The sequence below is a fragment of the Mustela nivalis genome, assembly GCF_964662115.1.
Source record: "Mustela nivalis genome assembly, chromosome: 10".
In the NCBI taxonomy this organism is placed as follows: Eukaryota; Metazoa; Chordata; class Mammalia; order Carnivora; family Mustelidae; genus Mustela; species Mustela nivalis.
In genome coordinates, this window is record NC_139029.1 from 83,450,469 (window position 1) to 83,470,360 (window position 19,892).

General features: G+C 38.7%; 1 protein-coding gene across 1 annotated transcript; it reads left to right on the top strand.

Annotated features, from left to right (window-relative positions):
* Positions 1-1,471: 1,471 nt before the first annotated feature.
* On the top strand, positions 1,472-18,690 carry VCAM1 (vascular cell adhesion molecule 1). The gene is made up of 9 exons (XM_082686489.1): positions 1,472-2,402; positions 2,930-3,205; positions 5,328-5,648; positions 7,190-7,456; positions 8,508-8,783; positions 10,574-10,894; positions 11,804-12,070; positions 13,551-13,817; positions 17,739-18,690. The coding sequence occupies exons 1-9, from the start codon at positions 2,339-2,341 to the stop codon at positions 17,897-17,899; spliced, it is 2,220 nt and encodes a 739-aa protein (XP_082542615.1). The 5' UTR covers positions 1,472-2,338; the 3' UTR covers positions 17,900-18,690.
* The last annotated feature ends 1,202 nt before the right edge of the window (positions 18,691-19,892 follow it).

Here is a 19,892-nt window from a genome sequence, read left to right on the forward strand (position 1 = left end):
AAGATCTCTGTCAAATAAATAAGATCCTCAAAAAAAAAAAAAAAAAAAGAGTGCAATCAATTCAATCTGGAAGAAGCAGGTGGGACCTCAGCTGGTGTGCAGCTCAAAGATATAATGAGGGACTTCAAATATCTTGCTGAAAGCACTATGAACCAATTTAATAGATCGGATATTTCTTCAATATTCAAAACTTGGAATCATATCCAAACTCAGAACTGAAGTTATTTGCCATAACTCGGTCTTTGGGATCCCATTAGATCCTATCAGTCTCTTGTTTTTGTACCTCAGAGAAATGCATGAAAAATCCTAATCCTTGCAAGATTTCTTCCAAAGTTAAGCAGTCAACATAAATGGTTTGGATCACCTTCCATGATGACTGCTTTGTGAAGGACCACTAGGTTACTAGTTTACCAGCCACTTTTGCCGGCAGCCACTCGGAATCGCTTCTCTCACTTCTTTTTCTTTCCTTGTCCATTAGTGAGTCCATCCTTATCAGAATCCAAGAGGATGTCCGGAAGCCTCTCCAGCCATGCAGGGACAGGTGCAGTTTCCAAACCTTAGTTGTGGCCTTCGTTACATAGCTTGTTACCACCTCCCCATGAGTCAATGAGCTCGGGTATTTTCTTGTAGAATTCAATTTTTTCTCATGCAGTATTTACATATGATTGCTAGAATCTTGAAATTCTCCTTCCCAAATTTTAATTTACAGTATTTATTACCTTACTTTTGTTGTATCTACTAAGTGTAAAAGCATGGCTTAGACACCAGAAAGGCAGAGATAGATACAAGGATGTATGAGAACTATTGTCCCAGTCATTTAGGGAACTGATGATGATCCAAAGGAGGAGGTAAACCAGCACGTGTGTAATACAAGGAAGTGGCTATTCCATTCCGGTTTCTTTTTGATTAGCAAGCATTTTGCGAAGACTTGAGCTATGTGTGTGCAAGACTCAAACAATCATTTTTAAAACAGCTTTAAAAAAATAATTTCACTGGGCAGGGATGGGGTGGGGTGGGGTCAGAAGAGCATCAGATTGGTGAAGATAACCAATATATATATAACAAAACCAAATTATTTATCAATATTATATATTAATATTATAACCAATATATATAACAAAATCAAATTATCCCATATAACAAAGCCGAATTATTTTTCATGTTTTGACTATGTCTGTGGTCCAGTCCAAGAGAGTCACCACTTCAGATGAATTCCATACATTTGCATTTAAGTTTGTGAAAGACTTTCAGTCAACAAGTAGCTGAACCAAAGGATTGGTAACCTTTCTGAAACAAAAGGGAAAAATTATTTCTCTTGTTTTAGTACTCTTCCTTTATTTTCCACTCCAGAAATCATTTCAGAAAGTTGATGTTTGTTGTCAAAGGAATTAATTTTATTAATATTTTTATGACTAGAGGGGGCGCCTGGGTGGCTCAGTGGGTTAAAGCCTCTGCCTTCATCTCAGGTCATGATCCCAGGGTCCTGGGATCGAGCCCTGCATCAGGCTCTCTGCTCAGCGGGGAGCCTGCTTCCCCCTCTCTCTCTGCCTGCCTCTCTTGACAACTTGTGATCTCTGTCTGTCAAATAAAAAAATAAAATCTTAAAAAAAAATCTATGACTAGAGAGAATAAAATTAAGAGGTTATGTGGTCTCCCTTTAAAAAAATAACTCATCAAAAGATAAGGCCTTTTCCTTACTCTTGTAAGTGAAAAATTAGACCCAAGTTAAGAATTTACAAATATGACTTAATGGAGAATAATCAGTTTGTATGACATAGTGGTTATTTAGCCGCTTCAAAATCCAGAGTATAATTTACTGTTCTTTCTCTCCTCCCTCCCTTTCTCTCTCTCTCTCTCTTCCCCCACCCCACCATCTCTCTCTCTCTCTCTGTTCTCTTTTTGTCTCTCTCTCCTCCTCTCTCTTTTTATTCTGAAATGAGCATTATTCTGAAATGAGAGCTCCCTTGTATTTTTTCTTGCAAAGATATCCCTTTTAAAAAAAAACCTTTAATTTTATCACCTTGGAAGTGTTTCGTGTTTCCGGGGCAGAGAGAGTGAGTGGTTTCTGAACTGAGAGCAAATGAAGGGGTTAATCCTGGGCTTGGCTGAGTGTCAGTGAAACTTTTTTTCTGGCTCTGCTCCGGGTTTCCCCTTGAAGGGATTTCCCTCCGCCTCCAGGCCTCTGCAACAAGACCCTTTATAAAGAGCAGACTTTCCATTTCACTCCTCACTGAGCCTCCCTGGCTTTAGGGGCTAAAAGCTCTTTCAGGACACTTTCAGGTGGGACAGAAAGAAGGGTTTAGGGACCCCTGTGTTCTCATCACAGCAGAAACGAACAATGCCTGGGAAGATGGTCGTGATCTTTGGAGCCTCAAATGTTCTTTGGATGGTGTTTACTGTTTGTAAGTTCTTTTCTTTGATCTGTTCCAAATGCTCACATTCCATTTCAGCTCTGATTTTGGCTTCAGTCAGTTGTGCAATGGGAGTGAAGAAAGGCACTAGGATTTTTAAGAAGTGGGAAAACCATTTACTGTAACATGTAATATGCTAGGGAACATGGCTCTGTACCATGGTATTATCATAGTTGGAGCTATAAAGAATGTTTTTCGGATACCTTTTTCCAGTGTCAAATAAATAATTGGATTCTATCTCTACTGAGGTCTATCGCTTCAGTTTCCTGTACTTGATAATGAGCTTAAACTTAGCAAATATCAAAACAACTTTCATAAACGGGCATCAAGGTCAGGACTGAGCGTTCTCCATGATTCCAACACCTTTGGCAGCGACGCCTATGTTTTTTGGCCGCCTTGTAGTTAGTTCAAAATTTAGGAAAGAGATCAGCCAGACTGTATTCTGGACATTATACTAGAACAGAGCAAAGGGAGTGGAATACTAAACGAAGTTCACTTTTCTCTTTTTGTCCTCACAGCTCAAGCTTTTAAAATGGAAATCTTCCCTGAACACAGAGTCATTGCTCAGATCGGTGATGTCATTTCACTGACTTGCCGTACAACGGGCTGTGAGCCCCCGTCTTTCTCCTGGAGAACCCAAATAGACAGTCCGCTGAATGGGAAGGTGAGAAATGAGGGGAACAACTCCACGTTGACCATGGATCCTGTTAGTTTCAACAATGAACATGCTTACGTGTGCACAGCAACTTGTGGATCTAAGAAACTGGAAAAAGGAATTCAGGTGGAGATCTACTGTGAGTACTTTGGAGGATCTTTGATTTTCCTCTTAATTTTGCTTTTAAAATAAGTTTTTTTAGAAAGAATATTTTTAAAAGAAAAAAAAATTAAAGGCTATTCATGTCCAGCTTCTTGACTAGAGGACATACTGCTCCAGGAACGTTAAGACCACTAGCATTAGAAAAGGAATACAAACTTTGCCTTTGTTTCTAACTCTGCCACAAACATAGTGACCATAGGTAAGACTCAACCTCTCAAGGCTTTTCTTTTCTTGGCCATAAAATGAAGATCTCTGAAGTTTCTTAATCTTCTTTTCCAAAAATTTCTATTTGATTATATACTTACATGTTTACTTTGTCATATGTCTAAATATTTTATGACTTCCATTCTTTGGGGATTTTCCACTTACTTATTCTTATGCAATTTCGTATAAACAGCCTAAGTAGGAGATCTATAACTGAGTAATAGGCTTCTGTTGAAGAGTTTTCCCTTAGACAGAAGGAAAGTATCTACAAACATTCCACTCATTTGACTTTGGTACTGATAAATTTAGGAGGGTTGTTTTTGGTTTTGGTGCCATTAAGCCTTAATGCTCAACCACTCTTCCTCATGAATGTTCATGAACATCCCTAGTTTGCCATTCTACCAAAATGCATGCATTCTTGACCCAGCGTATAAAGTTAGCAAGAGGAGTAAAGAACCACCTGAAATAAAAATCTTGCCTTTGGTTACTGATGACTACTCTTTCAGAAAAACAAAACAAAATGAAACAAACCCTGAAATCCTTTATGACCATCTCTTCATGAAGACCCCATTTGATTATCTTATAATTATTTTGGTTCCCATCTGCTATGGGGGAGCTCAGCTTTGCCCGGCATCCGTAATTGATTCTCCAATAAGCCCCATGTGCTGTTAATGCGTCCGGAGAAACCGTGCCTGGCCCGCTGCTTTCAATTATGCCGGTTGTATGTGCATAGTTCGTCTGTGCAGCCCCCTGAGCTCCTTGAAAGTCCCCTTATGTAAATACAGGGAAAAGTAGCAAGTTCTCATATTACCTGACAGCAAACTCCGCAGATTATGGGCACATTTTTTACAGAATATGAGAGGTAGAAATTATTGGTGGAAAAATTAAAAATTCTGTTTGTTTGTTTTTTGTTTCACGTAGCAAAGCATTTCCATTTCCTTTGCCTTTGCTTTCATGTATCAAACAGTTGAAGACTTAAAAAAAAAGAGAAATAAAGACCCTTCTGGCTTTAATTATCTTTCCTGAGTTTTTTCTTTAAGAATATCTGTCTCTCGTTACGTTTAACGAGCCCGTCTCTGTTCCACATTTGATTGTAATATTCTTTAGAGCTGGGACCTTTGTGTTCTTATTGTGCAGAGTCCTGAGTCCAGCCAATATGTTACCATCTTGACAGTTTGTAGTGAAAAGGTAACCCTTCGAAAGGAAGCAATGGCTTACTTAGATCGAACGTTCCCTGTTCCTTTGGCACTGGAAGGTTCAAGTGGAGTGCTAGTTCAGACGCTGAGTCAGGCATTGCGGGAGTCAAATCTCCTTTCCAGAATTTGTAGATTGCGCAGGTGTAGCCATGCAATGATATTCTGAGCCTCAGTTTCCTTATCTGTAAAGTGGATGTATCTCGCCCTAAGATTAGAGAATGTGATATAATGTAAATCTTCAGTGGCAGTACAAAATAATAGAAATCCTGAGTGAAATCCCGGACTTGCCATTTATTAGCTGTGTGACTTTGGTGAGTTAAGCAAATGTGCTAATTCTATGTTTTCATATCTGTGAAATGTGCTATGTCTTAGAGTTACAATAAAATTATTTATATTTAAGGAATAGCACAGTGACAGGCACATATATGTATTTAATAAACATTAATTTCTTCTCCCTTCTTTTACTCTTAATATGCAACCCTTAGTACATGTAGGGTCAGTGTTGAAGAACTCCCTTAAAGGTGATTGACTCTGATTGGTGAACCCACCCAAAACTATTAAAGGTTATTTGAACAGTGAATTAAGACTGTATCCACAGAAACATTAGACTTGGTTTGCATTGCATTGAATCAGTAAAAGACCTTGTGTTACATGAACAGAAAGCCTTCTCATGTGTATTTATTTGTTTGACCTTTGCAGCTTTCCCTAAGGACCCAGAGATCCATCTGAGTGGCCCCCTAGAACTTGGAAAGCCAGTCACAGTCACGTGTATGGTCCCTGATGTTTACCCATTTGACAGGCTGGAGGTAAATTTGATGAAGGACAATAAGCTCTTAAAGAATCAGGAATTCCTAGAGCCTATGGAAAGGAAGTCCCTGGAGACCAAGAGTTTGGCGGTAACCTTCATTCCTACCAATGAGGATATTGGGAAAGCTCTTGTTTGCCAAGCGAAATTAAACATTGATGAATTTGACTTTGAACCCAAAGAAAGGGAGACTACAAAAAAACTGAAAGTCTACAGTAAGTATTTGTGTGATAGAGTCTAGTCTCTGTGGGAATTTAGCTAAAGCCAGGAAGGCATTTGTTTATAGTTTTTACTCCATTTTTATTCATCGAGAACATAGTATTTGTCAACAGCATAATTCAATGAAAAGAGCACAGCATTTGGGTTGAGAAGACTTCTGGCTCCATTAACCATGTGAACTTGGGTCACTTAATTTCCTTATTTCCCAATCTATCAAAGGGGAATGATAATACCAGCTGACTTGGTAGCAGGAAGTGGGCTCAAATGAGACGTTTTTAAACACCTCTTATTTTTGCAAACTCTTATAATATGCTGTGAAATATTAAGTTATAGAAATTTCACAAGGCGAGCACTTGTTCTCTGTGTGCGTGTGTTGTGTGTGCACACGCTCATGGGCTCATCTGCATGTACGTGTGCTCACGCATACCCATGTGCACTGGGAGGGAGAGTAGGGATGAGGCTTGATTACCTCCACATTCCCTGAGACTGCGGGGAGATTTGAGGCAGGCTTGTAGTTCCAGAACTGTGTGGGAGTGGACACACTCTACTCCATTCTAGACCAAAACACTGTGTTCTGCTTTGGACACTACATTTCAAAGGAGTATTGCCAACTATATAGCATGTTTAGCTGAAACAGAATGAGATGGAAAGCCTTTAATCAATATTTTGAAAAGCATAGTCAAGATAAGGGGTATTTTTCCTAGAGAATACAAAACTTGGAAAAGAGACCTATCATTAAGTATTTGAAAGACAGTCATGTGGAGAAGGGATTTGATTTATTCTGTAACAGCAGAGGACTGAACTATGGCCAATGTGTGGAATTTGTTTACAAAGAGGAAGGTTTCAGTTCAATTGTTCTAATGATTAGAGCTGTCCCCAAATCAAATGGACTATTTTGTAAGGCAGCAATTCCCTCAACCAAAAGTGCTGAAGCCAACTTAAATGAGCACTTGGCAAGGGTGCTTCTCTTGGTAGAAGACGACTTCTACCTTATCTGGGAGATTGAACCACATTACTCTAAAGTAATGTAGCAATTTTCTTAATTTCTGAGTTTCTATGGCCATCTGAAAACACCAAATATCAAAAAAAGTATCTCTTGGGGCACCTGGGTGGCTCAGTGGGTTAAGCCTCTGCCTTTGGCTCAGGTCATGATCTCAGGGTCCTGGGATCCAGCCCCAGAGATCCCTGAGCAGGATCTCTGCTCAGCAGGGAGCCTACCCCAACCCACCCCACTCCACTCCCCACCCCCCCACCCCCAACCCCGCCTGCCTCTCTGCCTACTAGAGATCCCTGGCTGTCAAATAAATAACTGAAATCTTAAAAAAAAAAAAAAAAAAAAAAGTAACTCACTTAGATTAGTCAGAAATTGGATTAACTGATTTTTAGGACCCCACAATACTGATTTTATATTAATTTAACAGAGTAAGTTTGTCAACTTTGTGAAAGCATATGAATACAGCCTGCTAGAGAAATACCTTATCCTTGTTGGATCAAGATGATGTCTAGCAGTTACTAATCTTGGGTCCTGCCTTTTCAGTCTCACCCAAGAACACAGTTATCTCTGTGAGTCCCTCCACGAAGCTGCAAGAAGGTGGTTCTGTGACAATGACATGTTCCAGTGAGGGTCTCCCAGCCCCACAGATTTTCTGGAGCAAAAAATTAGATAATGGGAATGTACAGCTCCTTTCCGGGAACGCAACTCTGACTTTAATTGCCATGAGGATAGAAGATTCTGGAATTTATGTGTGTGAAGGAGTCAATCAGGTCGGAAAAGATGGGAAAGAGGTGGAATTAATTGTTCAAGGTAAGTAGACTGTGAGAAAGGAATGATAAAGGTGCTGTAACTGGGGTTTGCGCAGTAAACAGACAGAAAGCATCCCGAAGCAGCCTGTGGGTCCAGCAAGGACGGCCTTGGCAGCCAAAGAGCTCCTCTGGATAATTTGAGACTTAGCAGTTTGCTCTCCTATCTCAGTTTTCAACCCCTGAATTAATTGAAAGTATTTTTGTATTGCATCAGACAAATTTCAGGGGTGACTTGTGTATCATTTTCATGTTTAGATTTTGACTTTACTTTCAATGTGATTCTGTGTGCTTTCAATGGCATAACTTTATATTTTTGGCCCAGAGACTCTAAGCTCTGGTCCATTATGGGTATTGGATCTAATCGGAAGATATATTTCTGTAACTTTTTTCACAACCTCTCTTAGATCTTCCTTTATCTCCACATGAGGATGACTTGATTTAGTTGTTCAAGCAACTGAAAAGCTGGGATCACAAATCAGACCCACCTGGCTTCAAGTCCTAATATTGCCACTTGCAAACTAGATAAAATTATTAGCATTTCTGAGCCTAAATTTCCATAAGGAGAAAGAGGCCAAGGAGGGTGATGGGAGAAGAAGGAAGAGGATGAGGAAAACAAAAAGAAGCAGGAGAAAGTGAAAGAGAAGAATTAAGTTATGAGGATTAGATGAGATAATTAATACATGCAAACTGGTTTACATAATGCTTACACACTGGAACCTCTTAAGTTGTTGGAGCTGTTTCCACTCTTAGAGGGATTTGATAAACTACTGTTGAGCAGAGACTGAATTATCGTCATGAAAAGATGCCAGCTTCTGTCCTGACAGGTTTTGATCCACATTCATTCTGTTAAATGAATGAGTCAATGAACTCTTGTGGGTTTGTTCCTTAAAAACATCTCTCTGGGCAGTCCCAAGGTGGAAAGGAGTAATTTCTTCTTGGCACAGATGTTAGCTTGAAAAGAGATGGGGGTGGGGAGGAAGACCATATATTGCAATGTGGTGAAGGAAGAAAAAAAAACTCATCTTCTCTTTGTCTTGTTCTCTTTCCTCCAGAGAAACCATTCACTGTTGAGATCTCCCCCGGACCCCAAGTTATCGCTCAGATTGGAGACTCAGTTGTGTTGACATGTGGTGTCACAGGCTGCGAGTCCCCATCTTTCTCTTGGAGAACGCAGATAGACAGCCCTCTGAGTGGGCAGGTGAAGACTGAAGGGAGCAAGTCCACGCTGACACTGAGCCCTGTGAGTTTTGAGAATGAACATTCTTACCTGTGCACTGTGACCTGTGGCCGGAAGAAACTGGAAAAGAGAATTAGTGTGGACCTCTACTGTAAGTGCTTTCCAGAATTGTTAGCTGTTTTTATCCCCTCGGTTTTATTGAAAGAAACAGAATGCAAGTCTGTGATACACGGTGATATCCATGTGTTTAGAAAGGGAAGTTTGCCTTGGGAATTGTTCCTGAATATTTGAACCAGGATTTTCTGATACAAATTAATGGACCCAAATCTTAAGTATATATTACATACGTACACAGCACCCACAGTCCTTAGTTTGCATCTTGTCCATGCTCTGTCATCATGCACTTGAACACACTACACGTTCACTGCTTCCCATCCCTCTGTGTGTACAGGGGCTGTTCAGAAGTAGTAGTGAGCAAGGAGTGGGAGTCAGTGCCCGTTCGATGACTGGAGAGGGATTACTACCGCTCAGCTATTTGAACAGAGGGTGAGGTCCCAGGCTACTGTTTTGAAGGTACATTTGGGAAGCTGATTGGCAGGATGGGGGTGGAAAATGAGGCAAAAATGAAAACAGGTAGTTATATTGGCCCCAGGGGATGGACAGTGACAGCTGCTCAGGTGGAAAGCAGAACCAGACATCAGTACTAGACCTTCACCTTGATGACGCTGCATACACCTGCTGTACTTTTTCTTGCTGTGCCTGTCACCTTAATAAAAATCATTTACAACCTCGAATCTATATGAATTTGACATTGCTGGAATTCCTCTGCTGTGATGAATGAATGACAAAATATGCAAAGTGACCTGAAAATGGATTACTTTAGAAGGCTACTCTGCCTTGTTTTAGTCAGCAGATTTCAAGAGAAAATAGAACATTTGCTACCAGAAAACCTGCCTAAACTTGTGTTACCCATCAGGATTTTGTTCAGCAAGAGTTAGAGTATGTCTGTGGAGGGATTTGAATCTCTCAAAGTAAGGGTAAATTTTATTGTGTTAACATATTACCCAGAATCCAGCATCTGCTGAGGTAGGCACATTCCCAACAGAAATGAGAACCAGAGGTACAGCCTTATTGCAATGGAAATATTTGAAAATTTAACAACATTTTGTTGAAGGAGAAAAAATTTTGGCATTGCTTTTATTCTTGATAACCATTTTAGTCTTATCTTTATTGGTTTGCATAAGACATACTATAATTATTTAGAATCTAAATCTCACAGTTTTTTGTTAACTACAAATATTGTCTGAGAAATATTTAAGATTTTCTGTCTAAGCCTGGCCATTGGAAACTAAAATGTCTAAATTGAGAACTGCCCTATGGCTCTTATTTGAAACCATGCCTGGGTTCTGAGCTCAGAGAAATATGGGTTCTGATCGCAACTGATCAGTCACTTGATAGATACAATACCTAATGAGAGTCTCTGAGCTTCTATAAGGTTTATAAGTGTTTCTACCTACAAAGTAAGTTAAATGAAACCCATTTTATCAGGCTGATTAGAAGACTGAGATAATGCATATTAAAAGAGCAATACATCATGGGAAATATTTAAAACATTTGAAATATATAGTTGCTAAATAAGATTGTGGAAACTCATGTTCCTTCCATAAGACCAGTTCATGGGTGTCAGACTGCATCACTAAGAAGAGAAAAATAGGAAGTATATTTATTTCTTGAATGATTCATGATTAAGTATTTTTGTTGATAGCATTTATATTTAGTATCATAAATATGTAGGCTTAATTTCATTATTTATGTATTGGTGATCATTCTATCCCAAGTGAGTTAAAACTATCATTTTGAGGCCTTTGCATTTAATAGAGATTAGTTCCATTTTTCCTTTGAATGTTTACATATAAACATCATTTATCATGATATTTGCAGCATTCCCTCGAGATCCAGAGATTGAGATGAGTGGTCTACTAGTGAGTGGAAATCCAGTCACTGTGAGCTGTGAGGTTCCTAATGTGTATCCTTCTGACCGGCTGGAGATTGAATTATTTAAGGGGGAGAGTGTCATAGAGAGTAAAACCTTTCTGGAGGACATGGACAGGAAATCTCTGGAGACTAAGAGTTTGGATATGACCTTCATCCCCACCACTGAAGATACTGGAAAAGTTCTTGTTTGTCTGGCTCAGTTACGCGTTGGTGAAATGGAATTTGAACCCAAACAAAGGCAGAGTACACAGATGCTTCATGTTAACGGTAAGTACATGAGTGATGTAGCCACAACTTAATATGGATTTCTTAGGTTTGTCAGGCTATAGTTAACATGAGGTTAAGAGCTAAAACTTCTGTGGAAAAAAAAAAGTAACTTGGGAGGAAATTTTAAAATAATTATTATAGTAAACCACTCCTAACACTTAAAGCAACAATCATCTACTAGCTGATGATTCCATGAATTGGCAATTCTAGAAGGGGTTAGATGGGCAGTTCATCTCCTCACTGTGGTATCAAATGAACTCACCCATTCATTTTCAGCCAATTGGCAGGTTAGTGGGGGATGACTTGTCACAGATGGACTCATTCCTATATCTGGAACATTCTTGGGGGTTTCTGGGCCTTCCTTTCTCCATGTGTTGTTTCCCCATGAAGGAAGGTGGAATAGGTTTTGTCACCAGAGTGCAGCATTTCAGAGAGGTGACAATGAAAGCAGGCTCGAGCTTGGAAGGCCTACAGCGTTACTTCTTTCATATTATATTGGTCACAATGAGTCAACAGACCAGCCAAGATTAGAGAGCTGGAAAAATAAACTCCACCTTCTCACAGGGGGTTCAAATAATTCTTGGTCATGTTTAATGTACCATAAATGTCTATGTATACTATCAATGATCATCCATTCTTTGGTAGTAAAAGACTCTCTACAGAACTTATTTCTATTAGAAAACATCCATGATGTGTTCGCATTCTACTCTCTATCATTCTGTCTGCTTAAGTAAATGGGGACAGAAGCCTTCCTTTGGTAAAGTTAATAAACTGTTAATAAGTTTATTAATAAACATTAATAAACTGTTCTAATCCATTGATTTCATAGTTCAGTTCTGAAACATTATTAAGACTTTTGGAACTCAGGGTATAAAGGGTCAAACTTAACAAGTGTTCCTACTTTTTCAGTTGCACCCAGGGATACAACCATCTTGGTCAGCCCCTCCTCCATCCTGGAGGAAGGTAGTTCTGTGAATATGACGTGCTCTAGCAATGGCCTCCCAGCTCCGAAAATCCTGTGGAGCAGGCAGCTAAGTAATGGGGATCTACAGCCTCTTTCTGAGAATTCAACTCTTACCTTAACTTCTACCAAAATGGACGATTCTGGTATTTATGTGTGTGAAGGGATTAACCAGGCTGGCATAAGCAGAAAAGAAGTCGAATTAATTATCCAAGGTAAGTAAAATGTGATTAATGAGTTACTATTGCCAGTATTATTTTAGTTGTTGCTGGGTTTGAACAAAGTCCTCCGTGGAACTAAAATTTTTATTAAAAACATAGATTGAGGGTTTTGAAGAGCTCCTGATGTTTCCTACACTTGGAAAGTTCCTGGAATGGTGCTTCTTCATAAACCATTCCACATCTCTTATCCTGAAATTCTTTAACCTCCAGTGGAATGCTAGCTGTGGGAACGGTGCCAGGAGCTCCAGTTACACTTATGAGACTTATGATTATGGTGTTGAAATTGGGGTAGGATGAGAAATATATGGAATATATGGAAATTAGTTAGGATTAAAGCCACAATATCTGGCACAAGTGGACTCTGAGTGGTACTCTCACAAGCTACATGCTAGCATTTGCTTAGAAGCCTAAGAAGGCATGGAAACCTTTTGTAAATTCTGAGGTTAAAAGTAGCAGTGTCTGTGCCTCAGGTTCATCAACTTGATGTCATCGAACCACTAGCATGGCTTCAGTTGTAAGATCCATACCCCCTCTCTCCAGGACGGAGAGCCAAGACTGAAAACAAAACAATTTCTAGGTGACAAGTTAAATCCATAGGCTGTTTTGGGCAAAAGCATGAAGTGATATATTTGGATTTCTCCACCCTTGCCCTTTGGAGATTAAAAAAAAAGTCCCCCCTCCCCCGGCCCTAGAGCTGTCCTATCCTCTCTTACCCCCTGGTATTATTTCCACTAAGGTATTAGTGATTTTCTTGCTACCTCATTTTAGTGATATTCGTATTTTCAAGAAACAACCTTGGAAGGGCAATGCACAACCTTAAAGAAATGTATGTCATGGTTCTATAGCTGTGTTTGAGGGAAGAATCTCAAATCAAGTCACAAAAATAGATGAACTTAATGGGAATCTCACTTATAAAATGGCAATATGATACCTTCTGCCATGGGCGGTGTATTAATAGAGATGTTGCATATCAAATACTTAGCCCAGGGCCCACCGCTTAACAAATGGTAGTTATGGTTGTTAAGAATAGTAAGAAGGGAAAAAAAAGAAAAGAATAGTAAGAAAGCCATCTCTGCATAACTTGATCCAGGAAAATCCAACTCAAAACTCAGAAGCCTGTAAAGACCTTTATGCTTCAAAGAAAAACTTTGCACAACACTGTGACAGAAAGAAATGTTTTCTTTTTCCACATTTGAATTCTATTACTGTTTATCAACACGATTTTTTGATTAGTCTAGATAAAGAATTAGATTAGGGACATGAGAGAAATATAGACATATCTTCTCTTATTAAAAACACAATCATTTATAACAAACCAGTCAATCCTTGACTTCTTTACTTGCTCCTGTAAACATTTAATGCAAACAGTAAGCACAGATAGGTTCCTGACAGCTAATTGTTGCTGTCATTAAATTAATATGAAAGTGGTTTATATTTCACCCAATCAGAGGTGCCTTTTAAATTCTCTTTACAGTTGCTCCGAAAGACATACAACTTATAGCTTTTCCTTCTGAGAGTGTCAAGGAAGGAGACACTGTCATTATCTCCTGTACATGTGGAAATGTTCCAAAAACTTGGATAATCCTGAAGAAAAAAGCAGAGACGGGAGACACAGTGCTAAAGTCGAGAGATGGTGCATATACCATCCACAAGGTCCAGTTAGAGGATGCGGGAGTGTACGAATGTGAATCTAAAAATGAGGTTGGCTTGCAATTAAGAAGTTTAACCCTCGATGTTAAAGGTTAGTTAGTTTTTTTATTTTGTTTTTGATTATTTTTTCTAATAGTCAGAGGTTGGATGGAATGTAAAGATTTTCTAGGATCAGGTGAGTGAGTTGGCAAAATGGAGTTGAATTCCATGTTGACTGTGGTTATTTCTCAGTGTTTCTTAAAATAATCATGCACAGCTGCCCTATCCCGTGGAGGTTAGCCAGGAAGTTGACATTAATCACTGGTGAGTACAGGATTCCCATTTGCTTTTCTCAAAGTTGACAATTCATCATCAGTCTCCGAAGTCGTCTTGCATTTCCTAAGCGTTTAAACATACATTCAAGACCTTTCTCTGGAGGTTATAAGGAAACTAAAGAAGTAGGATTAACCCAAAGAAGAAAAAAGGCTCTACCCAGGCTCTTGTCCCTCCTACCACAAGAGAATTCTATTCTCTGAACATGGAGTAATTGCCTATTTTCTGGATTGACTCCTTTCAAGATGATAATTAGGAGAGGCAATCTTGAAGCTGAACAACACTGAAGAATGTTTAGACTACAAAATTGCCTTCTTAAAAATCCAGACCCCTTGTCCATCCTACCCTATTCTGAGCAGGGGGTGGGTTGAGCAATGACATCAGCAAAGAAACTTTAGGGGCCCTTTATCTTCCTAACTCCTTTTGTGAATGCACAGTAGGATCTGTTGCTCTTATTGGTGTAAGCAGAATATGTTAGCCTTCACTAATCAGTCTCCACACCTTGTGTGCTGATGAGTTCTCACTGTGTGTTGGGAACTACACCTGGAATGCAAACAAATGCAACTCTTGGAGCCCATGAACTTGGCTATCAGAGTTTGCAACCATGTGTCGGTGTAAAGAAAATCTGAACTCAGAAAACACGTAATTTTACTCATTTGGCCAAATTTCTCAACACTGCAAGCCTTACCATATGTTTTCTGTCTTCACAGTGCCTCCTCAAAACATGACAATATTAATACACCCATCTAGAAATGTTAAGAAGGGGGAAATATCATGATTATATGTGAAACTTTTAGTCGTCCACCCGTAGTGATTATCCTGAGAAGAGTTGATCTAGCCAATGAAATTACTGTGTTCAAAGAATGGAACACTTGTTTCATGCCACTCAAAATGATACTGGGGTGTCTATAATCACTGCTTCTAATGAGGTTGGGGATGAGATTGAGATCTCAGTTATGACTAGGCTGAAATTCATTCATTCCTAGTTCTTTCAATCTTTGATGCCTCTAGTCCCCTTTTAATTAAGTCTAGGCCCAGGAAATTGGACATCTAACATTTTTGTAATTCTGTTTGTAGTTAATGATTCTCTTTTAAAGATATATCAAAGCTTCTCTACTTTTTAAACTCTATCTCACACATTGTTATTTTTTAGTTACTTTATTAAATGAATAACTTACATATTTGCCATTTTGATTCATTACTTACATGAACTCTCAAAGCATTTTAGGCACTCAACTAAGAAATTCAGGCCCCCAAACTATGGCTTAAAATAATAGTAAATGAATGGAGACAAAAATTTACCATTTTTCCTTGCTTTTTTGAACTAGCTTACCTTGCTATTTAGCTGTGATTTTTTAAAATTAATCAATCAATCAATTAATTAATTAATTATTTTTAAAGATTTTTATTTATTAATTTGACAGAGAGAAATCACAAGTAGACGGAGAGGCAGCCAGAGAGAGAGAGAGAGGGAAGTAGGCTCCCCGCTGAGCAGAGAGCCCGGGACTCAATCCCAGGACCCTGAGATCATGACCTGAGCCGAAGGCAGCGGCTTAACCCACCGAGCCACCCAGGCGCCCTGATTTTTTTTTTTTAAGATTTTTTATTTATTTGACAGACAGAGATCACAAGTAGGCAGAGAGGCAGGCAGAGAGAGAAGGGAAGCAGGTTCCCTGCTACGCAGAGATCCTGATGTGGGGCTCGATCCCAAGACCCTGAGATCATGACCTACGCCAAAGGCAGAGGTTTAACCCACTGAGCCACCCAGGCAACCTTATTTAGCTGAGTTTTAAAATTACTTTTATTTTTCTTTGTTTTGGCTTGAAAGTATTCCAATGATAGGAATGACTAGGAGTCTAGGATTTTCAGTGTTTATACAGCTAATAAAAAAATAGTGTTTGAAGATTGCCCTGGTAACCGACTCAGCAGCATATTTGTGTTTGACTGCAGATGCCTGAAGGAAAAACTGAAGACAAAAGATAACATTTATTAAATTGAAAAGAAAACAATAGGAGTAGAAATACCATTGTCCAACATGTTGTCAATATTGATGCCTAATTGTAATTATGATAATGGACATCCATTAAAATATTATGTTTATACTTTGACTAGTTCTACTCTGCTGAAGAAAGTAGAAAGATGAGGCAAGTTATCATTATGTTTAGGGTTAAGTGTTTTTTTATTTTAATAATTTGAAAAAATTGACTTCCTCTCATCTGACCATCATGATCCTTTTCTATTTGGTTGATCTCCAGTGATTAAAAACTTCTAGATGGAATGTAGTCATTCCCAAAATCGATTTCTTCAAAAACAGAAAACATACATGCTACTTTAAGAAATTTAATACTTGTGAGGTCATACGATGCTGGGCAAACACAAATATAAATAGAGATGAGCCTCCAGTAAATGCCATGTTATCTTCCCCAGATCGTCTTATAAGGTTAAGATGGTTTTTTTTTTGTTGTTGTTTTAAATTTTTTTTAAGGTTTTATTTATTTATTTGACAGAGAGAGATCACAAGTAGGCAGAGAGGCAGGCAGAGAGAGAGGAGGAAGCAGGCTCCCTGCAGAGCAGAGAGCCTGATGTGGGGCTCAATCCCAGGACCCTGGGATCATGACCTGAGCCGAAGGCAGAGGCTTTAACCCATGAGCCACCCAGGTGCCCTAAGGTTAAAATGTTAAGTAATAGTGCACCTGTCAGATGATTTTTAGTAAATTGGAAAAAATACTAATTTTAGTTTTGTAAACTTTTACCTTCTGTACCCAATTTACAGCTAAATGACAAAGTGACAGGATGCAGAAAGAAAACAAATGCATTACTTTTCAAAAAATATTTACTGGGGGTCAACTACTCCAAGCAATGAGTCAGGTACTAGCTATTCGGTGGTGGACCAAAAAGAAAATTGATATATCATCTAATGTAATTTGTAGTCTGGAAGAGGAAAGAAAAGTTAATAGATAACCATACAAATAAATGTTTAATTACAAGCAGTGATAAGAGTTATGAGAAGAAAGTGTAGTGAGTTATGAAAGTATATCAGGGTTCCTAATTTAAGCTGGGAAAGATGTCGGTCAGAGAATGCCTCTGAGTAAGCAACAATTGAACTAAAATGTACTATCCAAAAAAACTTCAGTTTATCAAGAGATGATATAAATGCTGAAGAGACACCCTACTTCAGGGATACAAAATGTAAAATTTTGTATTTATCTCTGAAAGAGCTGTCAGCAAGAATTCTTTTTCTTACTATCCTATATGGTGTTTGACTATAATGGTTACACTGCAGGATTTTCTTGGAGAACTAATTAGTCATTTCAGTACATGGTCAGCAGAGCCCTAGCTCTTTAGTGGATTTTTATATATTCCAGAGCAAATACTCTTCCCCAATTCTTGCTTTTGTAAATGAGCTCCAGAAAGTTGTGTCCTTGCTTCCATTCAACAGTTGAACCTGATTCTATTTGGACCCAACTTTATGTAAGTCAACAGCTGTCATCTTTAGACTCATCATGACCATGGCAACTGCCAACTGATTATTTGGGTAATTCAGAGAAATATGCATTTTGGTTCTTGCTGGCCCTTCTCACTGCTTTGACTCACTTCAATTCAGAGAAGTAGTTGTACTGTTAAAATAAAACATGTAACTATTACTATCAAAACACTTTTTGTACTAGACATTAATTACAACCATTTTGTTGTTTTCCAGGAAGAGAAAATAACAAGGATTATTTTTCTCCTGAACTTCTTGTGCTCTATTGTGCATCTTCCTTAATAATACCAGCCATTGGAATGATCATCTACTTTGCTAGAAGAGCCAACATGAAGGGATCATACAGTCTCGTAGAGGCACAGAAATCAAAAGTGTAGCTAATGTTTGAAACGTTCAACTAGAGACACTATTTATCCATCCAAATGCTTAATACTGCTCATCATTCCACGAGGAAAACTAACTAAGAGTACAGACTTCCCTGAATGTAGTGAATGCTTGGAAAGAAATGGCTTCTTATGCCCCATGCTGGGAGCAAGAGGCCAAAGGAACACCTTCTGCCTGAAAAATAGGCACTACCATTGAGATGTGTTGACTGGAGCAGTTCCTTGATGTGTATATACAATAACATGATCTGTACATATGTAAAATAAAATTACGCCATTGCAAGATCACTTGGAATAGCAGCGTTCTGTAGTCAGATCTTCAAAATAATTCAACAGTGTTGCCTCGGCTGATGTAACTGAATGCATCTTAAGAAAGATCATCATCTTAATATTGACTGGCAGCTAAACCTATGTCAACTTTTTAATATTTTATTTTCTTTAACAAAAATTTTATTTCTCTAAAGTTCATTGACAATAACTTCATGTTTTATATAGATGCTAAGGTTTATCTTTTTATAGGCAAGTAATAAACCAAGAAGGCACTGGGTTCACATTCAGGTACTACGCACCTCAACCTATGGTATAAGGGTTGACTGGAATTCTCTGGATGGTACTAACATGGTACGGAGATGTTTTATGATTTTGTTTATCAGACATTTTTGTAGCTTTTCCAATGTGATCTAAAAATGCAACTTCTTTTGATTTTCTTTTGTAAATGTTTAGGTTTTGGTTTCGGTTTTTTGTTTTGTTTTGTTTTTTGTATAGTAAAGTGATAATACCTGGAATTGGAAGAATTGTGTGTTTATTTATTATAAACTGCCTCCTTTCACTGTGGTGTTTGAAATGCCAAGTTCCACAAGTAAAGAATTCAGGACCGTAGAAATAATAAGCAGATACTTGAAGTGCGAACCTCAGAGTACTTTGATCAGAATCGAGTTATGAGAACTTGATAAAAATTCAGATTTTTTTTTTTTTTTTTTTTTAAAGATTTTATTTTATTTATTTATTTGACAGAGAGAAATCACAAGTAGATGGAGAGGCAGGCAGAGAGAGAGAGAGGGAAGCAGGCTCTCTGCTGAGCAGAGAGCCCGATGCGGGACTCGATCCCAGGATTCTGAGATCATGACCTGAGCCGAAGGCAGCGGCTTAACCCACTGAGCCACCCAGGCGCCCCTAAAAATTCAGATTTTTTAAGGCTACACTAACCTATTGAACTTAGATATCTTGTTTTGTGTCCTTGGCCTATGCAATTAAATTTATTTTCAATTAAAATTTAAAAATAGAAAACACAAGAGTGAAGGCTGATGAGTGTGTATACATCAAAGGGTCACAAATAAACACCTGTGTACATACCACTAAGATTGAAAGGTAAAGCATTTTTGCTTCCATCAGAGCCCGTCTTATCATCTTTGCAGAGAAGTCAAGTCAGTCTTCCTCACTGCCAAGACAGGGCCTTCTGATTAATAAACAGCTATCTGTAAACCTTTTTCATTTTCCAGAATGTTGCCTGTTCATGACCTAAAATCTCACTGATCCCCAGCCTTTGTCAAAGTGGCCCAGGCCACTGATAAAATCCCTTTAGGAAGAGCTGGATTCTCTACTCCAGAAGTTCAATAATGATGTGGGGGAAAAGAGTGATTCTTTCTCCCCTAGAGACAGGAAGTTTTCCACCTCATTTCCTGATCTTGTTTAAAGGGAAGTAGCAAAATGAGATTGAAGACAGGTAAAGAAGACAGATCTTCTACCTGAGAGTAGGTGCCAGATCTTGGGGAAGAAGGGAATTTTCTGCCCTGGTTCCTGGTCTCTGAAGTGGGTATGATTTGTCTTGGACACTATTGCCAAATTTTTTCCTGATTGACTAGTGTTACAGTAAAGCATAGAAGCCACCTACCAGAGCTTTCCGCCTCAAGTAGAAATCCTTCAGATTGTCTATAAATCTGAATGTGAAACCAACTCTTTCACTGGCCTAATATTCTAGGGGGAAAGA

What these genes read in the sequence shown, in the direction of transcription:
- VCAM1 (XM_082686489.1), top strand. Translation starts at nt 2,339, where the DNA reads ATGCCTGGGAAGATGGTCGTGATCTTTGGAGCCTCAAATGTTCTTTGG. An exon ending in AAAAAAACTGAAAGTCTACA is followed by an intron (nt 5,649 to 7,189) that starts GTAAGTATTTGT and finishes CTGCCTTTTCAG; the next exon opens with TCTCACCCAAGAACACAGTT. An exon ending in GGTGGAATTAATTGTTCAAG is followed by an intron (nt 7,457 to 8,507) that starts GTAAGTAGACTG and finishes TCTTTCCTCCAG; the next exon opens with AGAAACCATTCACTGTTGAG.